The sequence below is a fragment of the Peromyscus californicus genome, unplaced genomic scaffold (genome assembly GCF_007827085.1).
Source record: "Peromyscus californicus insignis strain IS unplaced genomic scaffold, ASM782708v3 Scaffold_20__1_contigs__length_68692818, whole genome shotgun sequence".
Taxonomy (NCBI): domain Eukaryota; kingdom Metazoa; phylum Chordata; class Mammalia; order Rodentia; family Cricetidae; genus Peromyscus; species Peromyscus californicus.
Genome location: NW_026294503.1, coordinates 9272310 through 9292093, shown reverse-complemented (window position 1 = coordinate 9292093; position 19784 = coordinate 9272310). Strand labels below are relative to the sequence as shown.

The following is a 19784-nucleotide window of genomic DNA, read 5'->3' as shown; positions in this document are numbered from 1 at the left end:
AGAAAACAAAGGGTTACGTACATGGAGATGTTCTATGTTCGTGGGTAGGAAGATACGTTCGATGTTACTAAGACATCTACCATTCCCCATTTCATCTACTGTTTCAACACAATTCCAGTTCTAATTCTAAGTTATTCTGCAGCTGAAAAGTATTCAAAAGTGGATCTGAAAGGTTTCCATGGAAAGATCGAAAACAGCTGGAAAGAAAAGCCAAACACCTGGAGCACTGTCACTGCTGTCTTTTGAGACTTACCATCAAGCTACAGGAAGCAGGAGAATAAGGCTGCCAACCAGCAGACAGATCCGTGGAATAGAACATAACACACCCACATAAACACGGCAATTGATTCTGGCACCAGAGGAAGGACAAGAAGGAAAAGAGGGTGGTCACCACCCCCGAGACCAGGCTTGTCGAACAGGAAAAAAAAGTTCTTGTCTTTTACTGAAAAATTCAAAATAGATTATAGGACCCAAATGGAAAATGTAAAAATAAAAGATTCTTTAAATATATGCAAAACTCCAGGTAACCAAGGGTTTGAAGAGTTATTTTTAAATGGAATACCAGCCATGCTATGGTGGTACATGCCTTTAATCCCAGCACTCAGGAGGCAGAGCCAGGAGGATCTCTGTGAGTTGGAGGCCAGCCTGGTCTACAGAGCGAGATCCAGGACAGGCACCAGAACAACACAGAGAAACCCTGTCTTGAAGAAAAATAAATAAATAAATGGAATACCAAAAGAATAATCATGAATCAGAAAATTTAGAAGCTAGATATGATTAAAAATGAAAACTTCTATGAAGTCAAGCCACAAATAATATCTTTTCTCCAATATATATATAATTGAAAAAGAACTGCTATGGAAAATAAATGAAGAAATCAACATAAATAGTAGGATATCATTGTGTGCTTGTTAGGATGTACAAACCCCAAACAACCGACAGGATTTGCACTTTCTGTTGGATCAATTCAAAATGGTGTAGCCACTCTGGTACTGTCTCCTAAAACTAAACACTCTTAACATATAACCGGCCATTTGGGTTCCCTGATATCTACCTATGTGACTTGAAGACATGTTTATACAGAATCTGGATGTCACTTGCTTTTCTGATAAGTGCTCACAACCCACAGCACAACAAAAGCTGTCAGTGAATATGTGAACTGGCATATCCATACAATGGAGTATTACAGAGCAGTCCTAAATGCACATTGCTAGAAATCCCAACTGTGTTATTTCATGACCACCTGATTGAAAAAGACTAACTTACAGAAACAGTAAGGAGGTTAGAGGGTGCCTGCGGCTTAGAGAGGGAGTGGAGAATGGATGAGTATATAGCTCCTCGGCAGTTTCTAGCACAGTGAGAGTGTACTATGGTCCTATAATTACTCACTTGTAATTATGCATAAAATACACAGTACAAAAATGAATTCTAATGATACCTATGCACTCTGAGTTACCATAACATGTCAATATTAGTTCATTAACTTTTAGCAAATGTACCCGTTAGCGAATAGTAGGGAAAATTGTGTACAGGGGATAAAAAAAAGAGTATATGAGAACTATGCTTCCTGTTTAATTTTTCTGTAAACCAAAAACCACTGTCTGTAAGATATGCTAGGGCAATGGTGGCCACAAAGCTTGTGGGAGTAGTCAACCAATATCTGATTTGACTTAAGACCCACTCCACAAGATGGAACCCATACCTGACACTGAACAAGAACCTGAGACTAGACGGCCTGGGTATACAGGGTAAGACCAAGTACTACTGTTAGAGAGAGAGAGAGAGAGAGAGAGAGAGAGAGAGAGAGAGAGAGAGAGAGAGAGAGAGAGAGAGAGGGAGGGAGGGAGGGAGGGAGGGGAGGGGGAGGGAGGGAGGGAGGGAGGGAGAGAGAGAGAGAGAGAGAGAGAGAGAGAGAGAGAGAGAGAGAGAGAGAAATAACTCTTAGTGACATTCTGCTATACTCATAGCAGAATGCTTTGTTTAACCATCATCAGGGAAGTTTCCTCCTGCAGCAGATGGGAACAAATATAGAGACCCATAGCCAGAAATTATGCAGAGTGAGAGACCTTGGAACACTCAGCCCTAAATAGGACATCTCCATCAAACCCCTCCCCTAAGGGTTCAGGGAACCTTGAGGGGGAGGAGACAGAAAGAGTATCCTCTGTGCATATATTATGGCTTCCAGTTTAGTGTTTTTATGGAATTCCTGAGTGTGGGAATGAGAGTCTGTTTCTTGTGCCTTCTCTTGGGCTTTTTTCCTGTTTATTTTGTCTAATTCTAATATGACAGTTTTTGTTTTACCTTATTGTATTATATTTTATTTGTAATTGTCCTATAAAAATAAATGAAAGTATAAATGCTATTCAGTAAAATAAAAAAGCAATGGAATAATAGCATACTCAGCGTGGTGGTTGTCAATTTGGGGAAGGTAACATGAGACAGAAAAATCCCATATAAACAAATACAATGTAAAAGTGATGTTATAATTTTAATGTTCCGTAGAGAATCAGATCTTCATTTTATCCTTGTCTTTAATTTATATACCTAAGATATACTTTTCAACTACTAAGTCAAATACAAATGTGAAAGTCCAACACCAGTATGGGGGAGTCCCTTCAATTACGTTGTGACTGTCCCTAGAGCAGAAGATGTGTTAGGGACAGTAAGGCACACGTTAAAAGGTTTTTAGTACACTTCCTGTCATTACTACAGGTAGGCAGCATGCCATGGCAGAAAGAATAATGGCTTTGAGATCAGATCTCCAATTTTCATTCAGCTTCTAATAGCTCTGTGAACTTGAACAACCTCAATCTATTTCCTTGTTTTTCCAAATGGAAATAATATTAAAAAACCCACCTTCCCTTCTTTATACTCTACAGACTGTGAAAGCAGGAAGAGCAGAGACTTACAGACATGGGCAGGACACGTAGAGTGAAGGCCTCACTCTGAATTTAACCACTGAAGTAAGATGTCCCTGATTCACGTACAAAGGAGACACGATAGAGTAGTACTTCCAGGGTTGTAAAGCTTCAAAAGGACAACTTATGTCGGGTGTTTAGAATAACACCCAAGACACAGAGCTAGCTGCAGTCACTATCTCCATCACCACTAACTACAGTCCTCTCAGGCTACAATGACCAACTGCACATTTAAAGTGCTGCTGCTTTGGAAGTCAGTGTGGGAGCTAATTCTCAGACATGTCAGAAATTCATCAGCAGCTTTCTTTCACTGTGGTTCCACATACAAAATACCAGATAAAGAAAACCTGTCTTTTTTGCATGAGGACAATCTAAAATAATTAAAATGGTGAAAAAATGAATTACTAATAAAAATAAAAAAATAATGTTGGTACAGAATGACTTTAATGCTGAAGACGAATTGGACTAATCCTAATTTTTTATCAAATACTTTCCAGCAAATTACAGCTTACTAACTGATAACAAGAAGATAAGAACTGGCACAAGTGTCTATCAAGTACATGACCAGCTCCAAGTCTATCAAATACATGACCAGCTCCAAGCAAATCAATGACTGGAAATCAAAGTGGAAGATGTCAGCATGAATTTTAAAAGCAGCCTTAAGGCTAAAAAATGAAAGGAATAAAAACAAAAGCAAGCATAATTGGGTAATACGATTCTCATGGAAGATAAGTTGCAGAGGGTTAATTTCCTTCTATACATTTTGTCTGAGGCATCTTCTACCTACTATGATAAATGTTACTTTAAAGTAAGATTTATTTACTTTGTGTATGTGAGAGTATGTATGTGCCAGGGTGCATGTGTGGAGGTCAGAGGACAACTTTCAGTCGTCAGTCTTCTCTTTCCACCGCATGGGTCCTGGAGATTGAACTGGGATCATCAAGTTTTGCAGCAAGTATCTTTACCCAATGAACCATCCTGCCAGCCCTGCAATATGTCTGAGTTAAGTTATCTCATTCATAAAATGAAAATATCTCTTATTAGTATATGGGTTAAGTATAAGATCAAATTTGACAGTACATATACCAGTACTTAGAATACTGTCACAATGCTGACAGAAATACATGATCACATAGCAGCTCTGTAAGACAGTTTATCATTGAAGTCTCTCTGTAACTATTGATCAGATGTGTAAAACACATGAAGCATACTAAAAAGCAGTGACACAGAGAGAAGAAACATCAATTGTTGGGGTTCTGATACACTGTTTATTCTCTCAGAAGAAACCTGTTTTGCTTTCAGTTTCAACACAGAAGAGCCCTGATAGGGAAAGCCTACCACAGGGCCTCTCGGCCACCCATTACAAACCCACTTCGTTCAAGCCCTTCCCCTGGGCTTCACTCCTAGATCCGCATCTCAAGCAGTAACCCTGGAACTGAGCTTGATACACAGGAGGCCACGGAACTACCCAGAAAATCTTCATTAGACAAACTGGGGTGTGAAGCCTTGCTAACTGTGAGCTGATCCACCTCTGTCCAGAACACTCCATGCAGACTTCCTCATCTCACAACTGCACTTTCCAAGCTATGATGAAAGTCAAGTGAACTATTACATGTTTGTCTACACCACATACACAGGCAAAGCTGATGACCAGTAAGACACAGGAAAAACACCTGAGAAAACAATCATAAAAGAGCTTCTAACAAGCATGAAGGACTTGGTGAGTGTAGTAAGAATGTGCGGCATTATGCTGACCTGTGAAGCTCAAAACATCTACAATTTGCCTAAATTTGTAATTAAAATATTTAAAAAATTAATGGTAAGTATTTATGTAAATTGTAAATAAAAGACTATAAATACTTTTATTGCTCTTGATTAAAAACTAAAAAGGTTGAGTTAAGTAGTTAATCTGATAAATCTGGTCACAAATTTAAAAATTAATATTTTGAGATGCATAAAACCCTAAGTGTTGATGTAATAGAAAATTAAAAACCTGAAATGATAATAACATCAACTAAAGGGGTTTTGTCATTTTTGACATGCTTAACATTTAGGAGAGTACAAAGAAACTTTTTGAATAGCTTTACAAACCATTTCTTAGACTACAGAATAATAGTATATTCTCAAGAGTTCCCTATAAGTTATAACAGAATCTATTAAATTAAATTTAGTTTTTACTCTCTTCTCTTCTTTTAGACAAGGAAAACAATTCTGAATCCTTTCCTACAAGATTAAGTTTAAATGAAAACATTAAGGCAGTAATAAAGATTTGCTATCTTTTTTTTGAACTGAATAAAAAACACCTTATTTTTACACAGCAAAATTCTAGTGACATATTAATTCCCTTTTGAAAGATATTTAGAATTCTTAGCTATATCTTAAAAGTATTTTCTCCAATCATATACATTTTTACTCTATAAATATTCTGTTTATATATTCAAGTACTAGATAATTTTGCATAATGGCACTGATACAAGACTGGCAGATACAGAAACTGCAATAATTGATCAAGATTTACCAGAGTGTATTTATGATTAACTGGTTGATGTCTTCTCCCTTTTTTCCCATACCAGAGACGGGACATTTCCTTCCCAGGTCACATTAAGCTTCAGCAAATCACGGAGGAACTGTTTGCAAAAGCATTCTTCCACTGTCAAAGATAAATGTCCAGCACCAGAGCCCTGCTACAGTGACAAAACAGTTCGCTAGCAACAAAGATTTGATTGACGTGACAGAGAGCTAATCACTAAGTAGTATCCATTGAACAGATAGTCCTGAGTGGAGACTGTAAAGCTGGGGAGGGAAGAGAGTGTTTCCCATGCTTAAGTTCGGTTGCACTGCACCCAAATGTGCAAAGAAAGGGCTCCAGAGTTTAAAGACACAGAGCACATATTTCCATGGCACTACCAGACACACTAAAAGTGTCATGGTTCTAAGTAATGCACTGTGTACAATTTCCAGAATTCCTCTCAAATCACACATATGACTGCAATTAACATTTTACTGTTTGTTCACATAGTTCCATAATTCATTTCTATTTCTTTTTGTTAGACTTTTTTGTTACTTATGGCCAATAATCCTATAAAATTTAATTTTAAGAGAATATTCATAGATAATAAGCTCATTTTAAAATGTTTTCTAGTATATTATTTATTGAGAGATACTTATATTTACTGTGACTATATATGCTATCCTTCATTAATTACTAGTATATGGAATACAAGCAGCTTATTTGTTAAAAGATTAAGTACAAACCATAACTATATTTAATTTAGATGTAAATTATCTGGAGTTCAGTTTTATCTAGTCTATAATGGTCATGTCCAAATACTTCTCCCACTTTAAGGTAAACTCGCTCTCCTGTGAACTTGCTATGTATAATACACAATGCCATCTCCTCACATACACACTACTTTTCAAGGATATACATACAGCATTGACCCCCACCCCCAACAGAACCCAGCCAACCTGCAGTTACTATTCTCCTCCCTGTATACCAGCCCTTCCCCTTCCCATTACTTTCCACCACATAATCACAAAATACACTGTGGTCACAGTGCATCCCCTTAACACCACTCCCCAAAACAAAACCATCAACAATACTAAAAAATGGGGGGAACATTTTAAAAACCTGCCTAAACTACTAGACAATCTTTCTCAAACACGAAAATAGGTACTTCAAAATGAAGTGTGATATTAAAAACAAAACAAAACAACAACAACAAAACAAAACCAACAAGCACAGCACAGCCTGTTCTGTTTGCTGTCCATTCAATAGTCATCCCTGAGAAATGTGATCTCCTTATGTTGACTGTAGACATAAAGACTCCCTTTATTGTTTGATAGTTCCAACTGAATGTGCATTTTGATAACTAGACTGAGTTAGGAATGATTAGGAAATATTTTTGCTTGTACTTTAATATACTGACTCAATTTTAATTTGCAATTACACAGTTCTTTAATAACTATAATGAAATATGTTTAGGAAAATAAACATAAGTGCACTTATTATTACCCAGCTGTTTAGCAGATACCATGTTAAATATGCAACTGCAGTCCTCTGGCCTGGTTCTTATTGGAAGCTGCAGCAGTATTACAGCGGTGTTCTTCTTTAGAAAATCTAATGAATGACTACAGTGATAATTGTACTTAATGACAGCTGTGCAAACAGAACTGAGTCCATACAATAGGGGGACAATCCAGTAATGATATCATTGAGTTTAATGGTGTAGAAAACTAACATTAGGTTAAATATTTACATGTATGTAATCAAACTGGAGAACACTGGAAGTTATAATCAAGATCAACATACAAATAATTTGAAAAATTAAGCCAGAAGGTAGATGATAAAATGCTTTGAATAATCCTTTGGAGGCTTACATCATAAACAGGCGACATATTACATTATGCTTAAATTGATGAGCTTTGAGTGATTGAGAAATTCTGAGTAATATCAAACACTGAAAAAAGAATCAGCGTCTAAGAAAGTAAAACTGAATGGAACACCAATTTATCAATGCTTTGGCAAGGGATAAAGTTAGAGCCTTTTCTTCTTACAACAAACAGTCATTCCAAAAACGAAACTCCAGTCAGGGAGATGGGACAGTTGGCAAAGGGGCTTGCAGCCTGATGACCCGATTCCTGGGGCCCACATAGTGGAAGGAGAAAACCAACTCCTACAATGTTCCTCAGACTTCTCAGACCCCTTCTCATAACGCAGTGTTTGTTCTGACGTATCATTAGGGGATCTCACTGCTGAAATGAGGCTAAACCTTGCACCTTTTTGTGGGAGAGGGGTTTGGCTGGTCAGCTTGTCTGGAACTCACACATAAATCTCTTAACACTGCACTTTCTTCCTACTGTCCTCATACTACTAATTCTGAAATTCTTGCCTTTTCTATTTAGTCATAAGACTGTCATTTAATCTCTGTAGTTTGGAGACAAAGCTATTTAAATATGTCTTTAAAGTTTTCCTATTCAAACTGCACACCTGGCAATTTTGGGTGCCATGATTTACAACTGTTTAACAAATCTTAGAGGAATGAGGAAGATGGCAGAGGGTCTGCAAGGATCGATAATGGTCAACAAGTGAGTTATGGAAATCCTCTGTTCTGGAGGAAGACTAAGAGGAAAGGTACGTCAGTCTTTCCACATTATTGTCATATACCCAAAATTTTGATTTTTGTTATTGTTGTTCCCTAGAAGAAGGGATGAAGGCAAACAGATCAAACAGTAACAAAGAACTTCCTAAGAACTGTCCTAAGATAGAAAGCATTGCTCTTTCAGGTCACACATTTTCCATCACTGATGTTAATACAAAAGACTAGTGTAAGATGGAAAATGAGAAAACCAGATGGCAGCCAATTTTACTTTCTGGCTTATAATCTCATAAAGTTTATAGTTGGAAAGTTAATCATGCATACAAGTTGTCCAAGCAGTCTTAAGGAAATCTGCTACCTGGGTGAGGTATCAGTCTGAAGCTTAGTTCCTTAGTTGCACTACTCATGTTCAAGACCTCCACAGTCACAAACAAGCAGCAGCTACTGCACTAGACCACGCACGCTGGTTCCGCAAGGTGGAGCAAGTTTACAAACTCAACTTTTCCTACCACTTTTGTTTTGTTTGGGGTAACTTTTCCCAGGACAGACGAGGAGTTATATAAATCTTTAAACTTTAAATTATAATCCTCGAAGTCTTCCCGAGAAACTGAAGCCATTCCTTTGAGTCAAAATAGTCAGCAGTGGGAACGGGAGATGTCACAGGTTAAAGTGTTTATCAGGCAGAAAAGCAAAACCTAAATAGAGGAGTTTGGAGCCTCAGAAGCCATGTAAGGACCAGGTGCAGTGGAGGCTGCCTGTGATTTCAGCTTTAAAAATGGAGATGGGGATCCCCAGACAAGCTGGCTGTGAAGATACACTGTATCTGTAAACAATGGGTTTTACTGAGATCTGCTGCCTTAAAGAATAAGGTAGAAGAGCAATCAAGAAGATTCATATCAACCTTGGCTTCTGCATATACACATTCGTACACATACTACAGTCCACCCATATGCAAACATTCATACACATACATGTACACAACACATGTATCCACATGAAAAGAAGTAACAAGAAAAAGTCATTAGTTTCGTATTTCCCAACTTAAGTGATCCAACCAAATTAGGGAAAAAGTTCTTGATTCTCTTTCTTGATTCAAAATACTGCCACCCATCATTTTACTGCCCCAGTTAGAAACTTCATCATAACCTAGTTGCCATTAAATCCTCATCATTTACATAACATCTTTTACTAATTTATTTCCTCTTGTTTTAACCTATTTTAACTGTTACTACCTTAAACTTGTACACATCTTTGGAAATCTGGACAGTTTACCTTCTGAAGCTAAGAACACAGCTGGAACACCAAGTCACCATGTGACCCCATCCACACACAGTAAGTGGAAACGTGTGCCCAGCACTCTCCATACATTCCCTTCCTGCCTCTTTGCTACTCCTCAGTTTCCAGGAACCAGGAGTCTGTGGACTTCAGGTACTTGTGCTCTTTTGACATTAGACCTCCCCCTGTACTGCGCCCATTATCTAGGAGATATGTCCATGCAGTTGCTTATAACCTTAGGTATTTTTTTATTGGTGTATTACTTAAATGTTATAAATATCTGCAAATTTACCCATCTATTCTGCTGATAGTAACTCAGGTAATTACTAATTTGGAGCTGTTAAAAACAAAGCTGTAGCTAGGATTAATACTTTTTATTTAAATATTAAAATAAATGTACAATGTTATTTTTCTTTCCCTTCATCATATTGATGATATAGTAGAAACAGATGTTGTATGTAACACACAATGATGTCAGACAAAAAACTCAGGAACACAGCTTAAACAAGACACGCCATGTATACCTTCATCATTATACATGCTAAGTATATGCACAGTAAATTCCTATCACACAAATAACCATGAACTTTAACCAAATGGATAATAAAATTTGACTCCATTTATTATCACATTTTAGCATCTGCTCTGCTTTCTAATAATATAAAGAAGAGATAAATTAAGATAAAAATGTTATTATCCTATCCACATCCCAAGATAAAGCATATAAAATGACATAATCTTAAATTTTTTATCTACAGGGAGCTTTTAAAAAAGCTTTTCAGTATTAACTTGGACACTGTTTATAAACTCATTAAATTTGAGCACATAACATTTTTTAATATAAAATTAGCACCAACTTACTGCCCTCACATTAGTATCACCAAATTCAGGTCAAGATAATGTTTATTAGGTATGAAACTTGGAAATGACAGCTAATTTTTCCAAATGTGCTAAATGAGTGTTTTTCATGTAGAAGAAAAAAATACAGATAAGTCAAGCAGGAAATTTTTTATGACAGTATAAGAGCAATTAATGTTATTTCTAACTTTGCCATGTTATCTTTCTTTAAAAATGCTAAAATACATTAAAAATTACTTTATCATTAATGATCCAGTAATATCATTAATGATCTTAATACAAAAGCAGAGTGACACAGAGCACTAAGCTACTCCTCAGATCATTCAATAAACACATGTGTGCATGGACTATGAATGGCCTTCTTCGAGTCTACGGAGCACCGTAAGTCATACAGTCCCACCAAGTGAAGAGGAAGCCAATGAGATGATGCGAGTCTCACTCTTCTTACCTCCCATTCCCTGGCTGCGGCCTCACCAGTAGCATCTTCACCTGTTTCAGACTCTTCAATCTTTTTGACTACTATAAATCCAGGCTCTCTGGTATATTCACCAGTATCTTCTGCATATATTTCTGGACTCCACTGAACGAAGAAGGCATACAAATGCTCTGTCCTGTTAGAGCAAATGGTTGTTAATAGGCCTAGTATTACGTGCTATTAGCTAAAGTTAAAAGACTATATTTGTGAAATGTTTTGATAGAAGTTGAAGACTTTCAGAATATGCTAGGCTTTGTTAAACAATAAATTCCACTATCAGGAAGACATTCTCTTTAAAAACTGACTATCATTTGTCAAGTTCTAAAAACACACTGCACTAAGACTTCCTTTGGAAGGCTTTCACTGTACTAACTGCAGTGTAATGCTTCCTACTGAAGACAGCAGGAGTGGGAAGGAAATCAACATGCAGCATTCCAAGTGAAGCAGCAGGCCACAGCAAAGTCTTGCTTCAGAGGCTGACGTCTCATCATTCACACACCTGTCTCCCCTTCTGGTCTTTTGCTAACTGTAACAAACTGTATCGGTTGCTGCACTATGCAATAGACATGTTTAAAGGTCAAACCTCTATGTGTTTATTGATTTAATTAGCATGGACAATTGAAACAGAAAACTCCCAGTTAACATGTAACAGCCTATAGCAATGGTTCTAGGAATTATACATCCATCTCATGATCGAAAACATTATGTGACACCTCGCATATTAAAAGGCTAGTAAGTTTTACATTCCAGGTAATTAGTCACTATCAACAATTCTCTTAAGTTTTCTGTCTATGATAATGTTCAAAATTCCAGTGATAATAATAAAAGCCAAGGTACATCTTAATTACTATCTGCAATGGAATTTCTAACTTGGGTATAAGGTGGTAGTGTAGTACTAGTTTCAGTCAAGGAGGGCTGACAGCTTTTTTCCCAGTTTAAGGTTGCAACACTTAGGTTTGGAATGAAGAACAACATTAAAAACCAAATTCCATCTAAAAATTAAGAAACAATCAAGAATAATAAGAAAAACTAAATTTTTATGCTAGATTTAACTCAACAGTTACATTTTTCATTATAATCACTTTAATATTACTGGCTTATTCCATTAGATCTGTTTCTTTCAAGTAGTGAATTGTGCAAATGAAACTTTTTTAATTGTAAACTCCCAATTTAAAGAAGAAATACACATTATTTGGTGTGTTTGGTAGTGCAGAGGGAAGAAGGAGAAGTTTATCACTAGATCCATGAAAGTAATAGTATTCAAAGCAGACTCCACAGGATTTCCAAGATACACTATTCCTCTAACACCTCTCACTTGATTAGTTCTTTCTACAATAAGGCCCAGATGCATCACAGACAACCTGCCATCTGCTTCCACTGAAGTGCTTTTATTCCCAATTTAAAAAAAAAAAAAAATAGGAGGATACGCTAACACATTCATTTTTTAGGAGGACATTATTAAGTTTAAACACTCTAAGGCTGATCAAGGCTGGTGATGACACTAGGAATAATTCTACATAAAAAGTCTTCTTGTATATCCAGTTACTTCTAAATCACTGAAAAACACAGAACTGGGGGAGTTTTCAATGAGTAGTTCACTGATAATTAAAAAAAATTATGATAAAAGATTAAGTAACTTTTGGAAGACATATAAACATACTTAAAGAACTGAGTAAAATAATTTTGAGATTATTATTATTGATTTTTAGATAAACTAGGTTCGTCAATTAAAGAAAAACAAAAATGGGAAGGTGAAGCCAATCCTGAAATCTATCCCACCCTTCACTGACAACACTTCTCTGTTATCTGGACCACTGCATTGCTGTGACCTTGTTTTCTGCTAGCATGCACAAAACCGAAGCCTGCTAGGTTGTCAGCATCCCACCACAGAAAAGTCCTTTACTATCTTGTCAACAGTCCTAATAAGTTAAAAACATGCAATTTCAGCATATAGAGAGAAATATATTAAGTACATGTAATTTGTTGCAAAAATGTTAACAAAGAAAAAAAAACACCTTACAAGATTCTATAAGAAAATGTGCTAAAAAAATACAAATTTAAAGATAAAGTATCAAAGAACTATATATCATTATTTTCCTTCAAAAAGGCTGTGTTAATATATTCATGAATCTTTACAGTCTAATATATAAGTACTTTGCTATTAAAATATCATTCATATCCCAATGTTTTGCAATAACTGTAAATATGAAAATATTTTCTGTTTGTTGGTTTTTTCAAGACAGAGTTTCTCTGTGTAAGAGTCCTAGCTGTCCCAGAGCTAGTGCTGTAGAGCAAGCTGTCCTTGAACTCACAGAGAGCTGCCTGCCTCTGCCTCCTGAGTGCTGGGATTACAGGCATGTGCCACTACTGCCTGGCAAATATGAAATTTTTAAAGTCATAAACTAAAAAGTATCAGATAGGAGCTTATTTCAAATAGATTAAAACTAGCCTTTGCAACTTATTTATTTTAGTCTTGTTATATAGCACAGGATGGCCTTGAACAACTCCTGTCTAGTGCCAGAATTAAAGATATATGCCACCAAGCCTACCTACTTTAATTAGGAGATGTAGGCTTTAAGGCATTTTGCTTTTGGTATTGTGATTTATAAAAGAATCTTGTAAGTAAAACATAAGTTTTGACTTTACCTTTCTTGTGGCACTGCAAACCAATACTCATGTTTCTTATCTCTTTGTGCATACTGTTGCATCGTAGCACTGGCTTGAGATACAAATGTTTTCCTCATCGGTTTTCCAACTCGGAGACATAAGAATTTATGTAATCGATGCCTTCTCTTATCCTTTAAAAGTGAAGCGCCTAGAAGTGATATGTAAATAGGATCCATTCAGTTGTAGAGTACATCAAAGTGACTTAAATGAAGGAATTTTACATTATAGTTCTTAATTATAAAATAATGCATTTTACTGGTGCTCAGGCATATTCATTTAACTAACTTGTACTTATTTGCATGGAAGATATAGTTACTGAAACACTAAGATTAAATGAAAGAGCCAAGTTTGTGAACTAAAATTTTATCGAGGACTATTAGGAAAAAATACAAAAGCTCATTTTCAGTAAGTTTTTAATAATAGTTCTGCTGAACTGCATATACATGTAAAATGTTCATCTTTAAAAATCACATCTAAGTAAGTGTACAGAATTTCTAAATGGTTATTTTAATATGGCTATTCAAGTAAAAAAAAATAATGAAATCTCTACTCTTTACATACATACAAAGGTGTGAGAAATCAACAATATAATATCAGCTGCAAAGCAATGTTAGGACAGCTAATTATGTCTAAATTACCTTTAAGCAGAGACATAAATTATGTGGGGTCTGACAGTAGGATTAAGTCCAAGAACATGAACATTAATTAGTTTGCTCCAGCAGCACCCTTGGAGGAAAGAGCACTTGTAGAGCTACCCGCCACCCCATCAAGTACTGTACAAAGTACAGAACCTATGTGCCCCAGCATTAGTCACGAGTTAAAGGGAGGAGTGTTTGTCTTTCTGTCCTTCCCATTATTGAATCCTAAAGTTTAATATTAATTACAATGCTCCCATCTTACGATATAATAAATTTTGAAAAGCTTTAGTATTTCCATATTATACACTATCGTTATTTAAAACTGGTCATTTTAAACTAATATTTCATTAAAAAGAAGATACCAATAGTACAACCCAGAGACAGCTATCTAAAATACCCACTAATTTTCTCCTCTTGGTATATGGCTATAATAATCTATTATATATTATTCTTGTAGTCTACAGAATAGTCTATCACACTATTTAATTTAATAGAAATAACTTTTTAACCTTTTCAAAGATTTCAAAAAATATATAAGCCAAATACCACATATAAAGATCTTCATGCCAATGTCACTTATACCAAAGGGAATAACGGTCTTAACAATTTGAATTGTTAAAAACAACAAGTAAATGGTTGGATAAATTATAAGACCAATAAAACCACATTTTGAAAAAACTATAATGAAAACACAAAAGTGTACACCACACAAATGTTAAGTGAAAAGAAGCAGGAAATAGCTCTACATTAGTACAATCCTGAGTTTACATTAAAATTTGTATGTACAGATAGATGCAATTATCAGTCAAAACCAAAAATGCCTTCTAAAGATCTTTAAGAATGTTAACACTAGTTGACCATCTTTGGTAATAAATTCCAGATAATTTTATAAGTTGTGTTATAATTTCCTGTATTTGACAATGTTCCTAATAAGTGTTCATTGTGTTCTGAACATAGAAAAAAGCTCACATTCACAGAAATTTGCTTTGAATAAATGCATTCTTTAATAACTAATGTGTATAATGTTAGGTTTTCAAAGTATCTCAACTGGATGATACAAAGAAAATTCAGTATCTTAAGACTGAAAGCTGCGTGTTGTAGCACATGTGTTTGGAAGGCAGAAGGAGGACCAAGGCCTGCCTGGGTCAGAAGAGACCTTGTCTCAGAACAACATACCTATTTCTTAGGCTTTTGGAAACAGACTCTTGCTGTGTAGACTAGGTTGGTCTCAACACTAAGGGAGTCTTCTTGCCTTACCTACAAGGTGCTGGGATTACAGGCAATAACAGTATGTGCAGCATAGCAGAGGGACTGCTGAAGAGATGAACATGGTACACAGCAACTGTGGACAACACGTGGATCCTCAGAACGGAATCAGTGAGGAGTGAGCTGGCAAGTCCTCTTTTGGTATTTGGGAATTACTCCCCCACTCCTCCCCCAAAAACCTGAGAGGAGAGACTCCCTTCTGTACAAAATTTGTTCACTGCAGCATGATTTACAATACTATAATTATGACTGACTCTTCTTTGCATCAATCAGAGATACCTTGATACTGCTGGCAAATAACATGTGACACATATATATACACAGAAATATTAATTTTTCATCCTTAAAGAAAATGGAAATTTTTGTTACATACACATGTGTATATGTATATGTGTATACACACACACACACACACACACACACACACACACACACACACCCCCTCCTAAGCACATAAGCACAATCTGTCCAGTCTGTATATAACAACAATTAATGAAAAGAGAGGCCATGACTTGGAAAGAGAGCAAGAAGGAGTATAAGGGAAGGCTTAGAGGGATGAAAACAAAGGGTAATGATGTAATTATATTATAATCTCAAAAATACATAATTTTTAAAAAGATAGGAAATTCTAGCACATTCTATAACATAGATGAGTGATGAATGCATGATACTAAATGAAGTATGTAGCACAGAAACTGTGTGTGGCTTCACTCATATGAAGGGCCTGGAGAAAAGAACATATACTGGTGATGACCGGGGAAGAGAGGAGTGACAGTTAATTGCTTAGCTAACTACAGTCTTGCTTTGAGAAGACATTGAAAGTTCTCAAGATGGATATCAGTGATGAGTATCCAACAATATGAAAATACTGATGCCCATAAATTATAGATTTCAAAATGGTTAAAATGGTAAATTTTATATGTCCATTTCACAGCAAAAAAGTCAAAATGGTAAATTTAACTTGTGTATTTCAGTAAAGTGGTAAATTTAACTTGTGTCTTTCAGTAAAATAAAAACTTGAAATTAAAATAGTAAAAGAGCTCATATAGAAATTCAATTAATGTAAGCAACTCCTCAATAGAATTGAGAGAATGTTACTAAGTTATTTGAGCCATAGCTACTTAACTCATAATGTATGAAGCAAAAGCATAATATGTTAGCAACAGAAACTATGACGGTAACTCTAATATGGACAAAACCTGAACTAAGAGAGGAAGTGGTCACTTTTCCCTGCATGCTTGTTTTGAAAAGAAACCATCCATCTAATCAGATAAGGATGGGATTTTTATGTATACAAAAGAATTCTAGAGGTAGATTTTTATGTCCAACAGTGTTTTCCAAAAAATTATGGGATTAAAACTTTGGCAATTGTAAGTTGCAATTCAAATATTATATATGCAATGATAAAATCATACCAAGACCTTAAAAAGAATGGAGTAATCAATGTATTACACAGTGTGGATACACTTTTCATAAGACAAACTCTATAGAGAGCGCAGTGAGTTAGGAGATGTTCAGAGACAAGGCACAGCACAGACAGTCCCCAGAGTGACCTCAATCAAGAGCCATCTGACTGTCATTCACACTGATCTAACCCTGCAGCCTGCGACCAGAGGGGAAAGAAGAAAGCAGCACGCACTACAAGACACTGACTGCCCACCCTCCCTGACACTCACCGTCCGTGTGTCCATCTGCAGATGCACTTTTATGTTTACTTTCTTTCTGTGACACCTGCTGAATAGTGTCTCTCTGCTGCTTAGCTTGCTGCATCGAGTGAGTTTTCCAGAGTTTGCGCAGCTCCTCGACTTCAGCCTCTGAGTCCCGTTTTTGCTCTTTCCCTTGTTTTTCCTTCGGAGCAGTTGGCTTTTCTTTAAGTTCCACAGTTTCTCCAGAAGGTACCTTTCCTTCACCTTCCTGGTGCTGTAGTGAGCTCTCATGATGGGCAGAATCCCGCTCATCCTGACCTCTCACATCTGAGCTTTGTTCTTTAGGGGCTGAGACTTCTTCAGGTTTTTCTGTAGCCTTATCTCCTTCTTTAGCGGCCATTTCAAGACTACTTAAATCAGTTTCATGAGATAAAGGCCCTTCGTGGGAAGAATGTCCAGTATTTGTGTGAATGTGGTCAGGAATATTAGTAGGCTCCGACTTGGCTGCCGAAGACTCTACTTCAATCTGACTGACAGTTTGCACAGATTCTGATGACGCGTCAGATGACTGATCTTGTCGCAGCTCTGAGGGGAGGGGTTCCTCCCGGACAGGAGAGAGCTCTGACTCGGTGAAGACATCCTCAGAGAAAGACTCCTCGGTGCTCCTGGGAGCAGGGCTGCCACTACCGTTACCTGGATCGCGGGCTCTCGAGTCCACGTCCTCAGCACCGAGTCCTGTCATTTTCTTGGCATGGCAGAAGTCCCTTCCTGACAGTTCATCTATTTCTCTGTTATCAGATAAAATTAAAAATTGTTAGACATTAAAAACTGTAACATTTTACCTTCTAACCGAATAATAAGATATCACAGAAGAGGCTTTTCAAAATAGGCAAAGTATAGCTCTCAACAGAAAATAGGAATATCATGTTTTTCATATACACCACGTAATTACATTAAAATTTTTCACAAACTTTACTATTTGGGAAATATCAATGGAAAATTTCTTTGTAAGTAATCTACAACAAAGTTTGATAACAAATTCTTGATGAAATTATAATACTGAACTAAAACTTTCATTGGTAGAATTCAGAAAACAGAAAATTTCAACACATCACATACATATGCAGTGCTCATTTATATGCAAAGAGAAGTTAAACTAAAATGCACAGCTAAAACGCAAAGGTTAAAAGCAACCCGAGGTCAAACATTTAAAGGAAATCTTAAGCTAGTACTCAGAACAATTCTATAAGAATTTGTTCAGTTAAAGAACTAAGATGTTAGATAGTAACTATCTTACAACCGGGTCTCATGTGCACCTTCACTAGCTTTGGTTTAGGTAAATACCAATGTTCACAAGAAGACAGATCTAGAAATAAGCATCACTAAGTAAGTCAGCAATTTAGACTGATGGTTAAAGTTGCTTCGTGATAAATGTAAATTACTTGATGTCCCAGTGGCAAAGTATCAATATTTGTGCATATATGACTAGAGAACAAAAATACGTCAAATAGAAAGACAGAAAATAAGTCAACACCGAATGAGTGGCCTTCTGAAGATATTAAAGCTGATTAAGGCTCTTATGTAACTTTCTTGTGGGTTTCAAGTTCTTGTAACAAAACACATAATTTTTATTTTTCTAGGTGATATATGTAAAATGTAGTTATTTTGAACGTTTAGTTCAAGTGTCTTCTGCCTCTACTGGATTCATCTTTTAATACAGGCAGCTATCTGGCAATATTGAATGTGAAATGGTGCCATCTACTGGTGATTCCCTAAAACTGCACCCACAGGGTCAAGGAACTGGACACAAGCTTTGGGAGATCTTATCTATACACTGAAAGAATCAAAAGACTAGTAGTTAATATATTTTTTTTTTAAAGAATATATATTTAGGTGAGTTTTCTAGCCTGAGATTAATATTCTGAATGGCTAAACATTAATGCTAATGGCACTTAACACAACACAGTTCTGAACAGCACCTTAGAAATCAATTCCCCAAACATTAAAAAGAGGGAAACCCATTAACATCTTCATTACTTTTGCAAACAAAAAAAAAACCATTTGCTGCATTTATCTTGTTTGAAGTCAAATCCTAATTTTAATTAACATATAAACCAAGACTTAAGGGTATTTCCTTCTGGCAATATTTAAAATGCTTGGGCCCAGGTCACCACCGTCTTCCCAGGTGATATGATGAATGATAAAATGGTCATGAAAGACAAGGAGTACTAGATCTTCTTTGCAAAGCAGTCAAAGCCCACACATAAGATAATTCTGAAACACGTCAGGACAAGATCGCACTACTGAGCGGCATTCCTCTTTCCCCTTGGAGCTGGTCTGTATCATCTCCATACTTAACCTCAGTAATTGTGGTTTGTTTAGTGTTTTCTTTGTTTTGTTTTCCTGAAATTGGCTTTGATTGGCAACTTAAAAATTTCACCAGTTTAGAATAATTTTTTCTAGAAATTATTTATATTTCTAAAGATTATTTTACCAAGTCAAAACAGTATCTACCACTGGAGGCTAAAATGACCCTTTCTAAGAAGAGGTTTAATCCTGTCACGGGCATCCTAGCAACTTACATACGATCTGAGAGTATGTAAGTAGCTTGCTCCTTTAAACTTTTTTTTCTTGCCTGAGGTCTAACTTTTAAACTGGCATAAGACTGTAAACCATCTGTTATCAGTTAAGTTCACCGTGAAGCCTGCTTGGAAGTGGTTGCCAGTCATGTATGGAGTGGGAGGGAGTTCTTTTCTATTACACATCAATTCTCTCACTTTCTACTCTTTCCTCGTATGTTATATATCATTTTCTTTCTCAGTCTTTTAAATTTCTGCTGACTATTTGGTCATACATATTGCTTTTAAAGGCTTTGCCTAAAATCGTAGCCTCAAATCTATGCTATTATATCACACAAACTCCCAGATCAGCAATATTCCAAG

At 36.2% G+C, this 19784-nt stretch overlaps 1 protein-coding gene across 8 annotated transcripts in view; it reads right to left on the bottom strand.

Annotated features, from left to right (window-relative positions):
- Oxr1 (oxidation resistance 1) overlaps positions 1-19784 on the bottom strand; it is a 398709-nt gene that overhangs the window by 19449 nt on the left and 359476 nt on the right. For 6 of the 8 annotated variants that reach the window (XM_052747729.1, XM_052747727.1, XM_052747728.1 and 3 more), the window contains 3 exons: positions 16873-17630; positions 13272-13440; positions 10599-10761 (listed from right to left, as the gene is read on the bottom strand). In XM_052747729.1, the coding sequence (XP_052603689.1) occupies positions 10599-10761; positions 13272-13440; positions 16873-17630 (1090 nt within the window). Of the gene's footprint in view, positions 1-5436; positions 5652-10598; positions 10762-13271; positions 13441-16872; positions 17631-19784 lie in introns of those variants that run through there. The other 2 variants (XM_052747731.1, XM_052747732.1) reach the window with 2 other exon arrangements.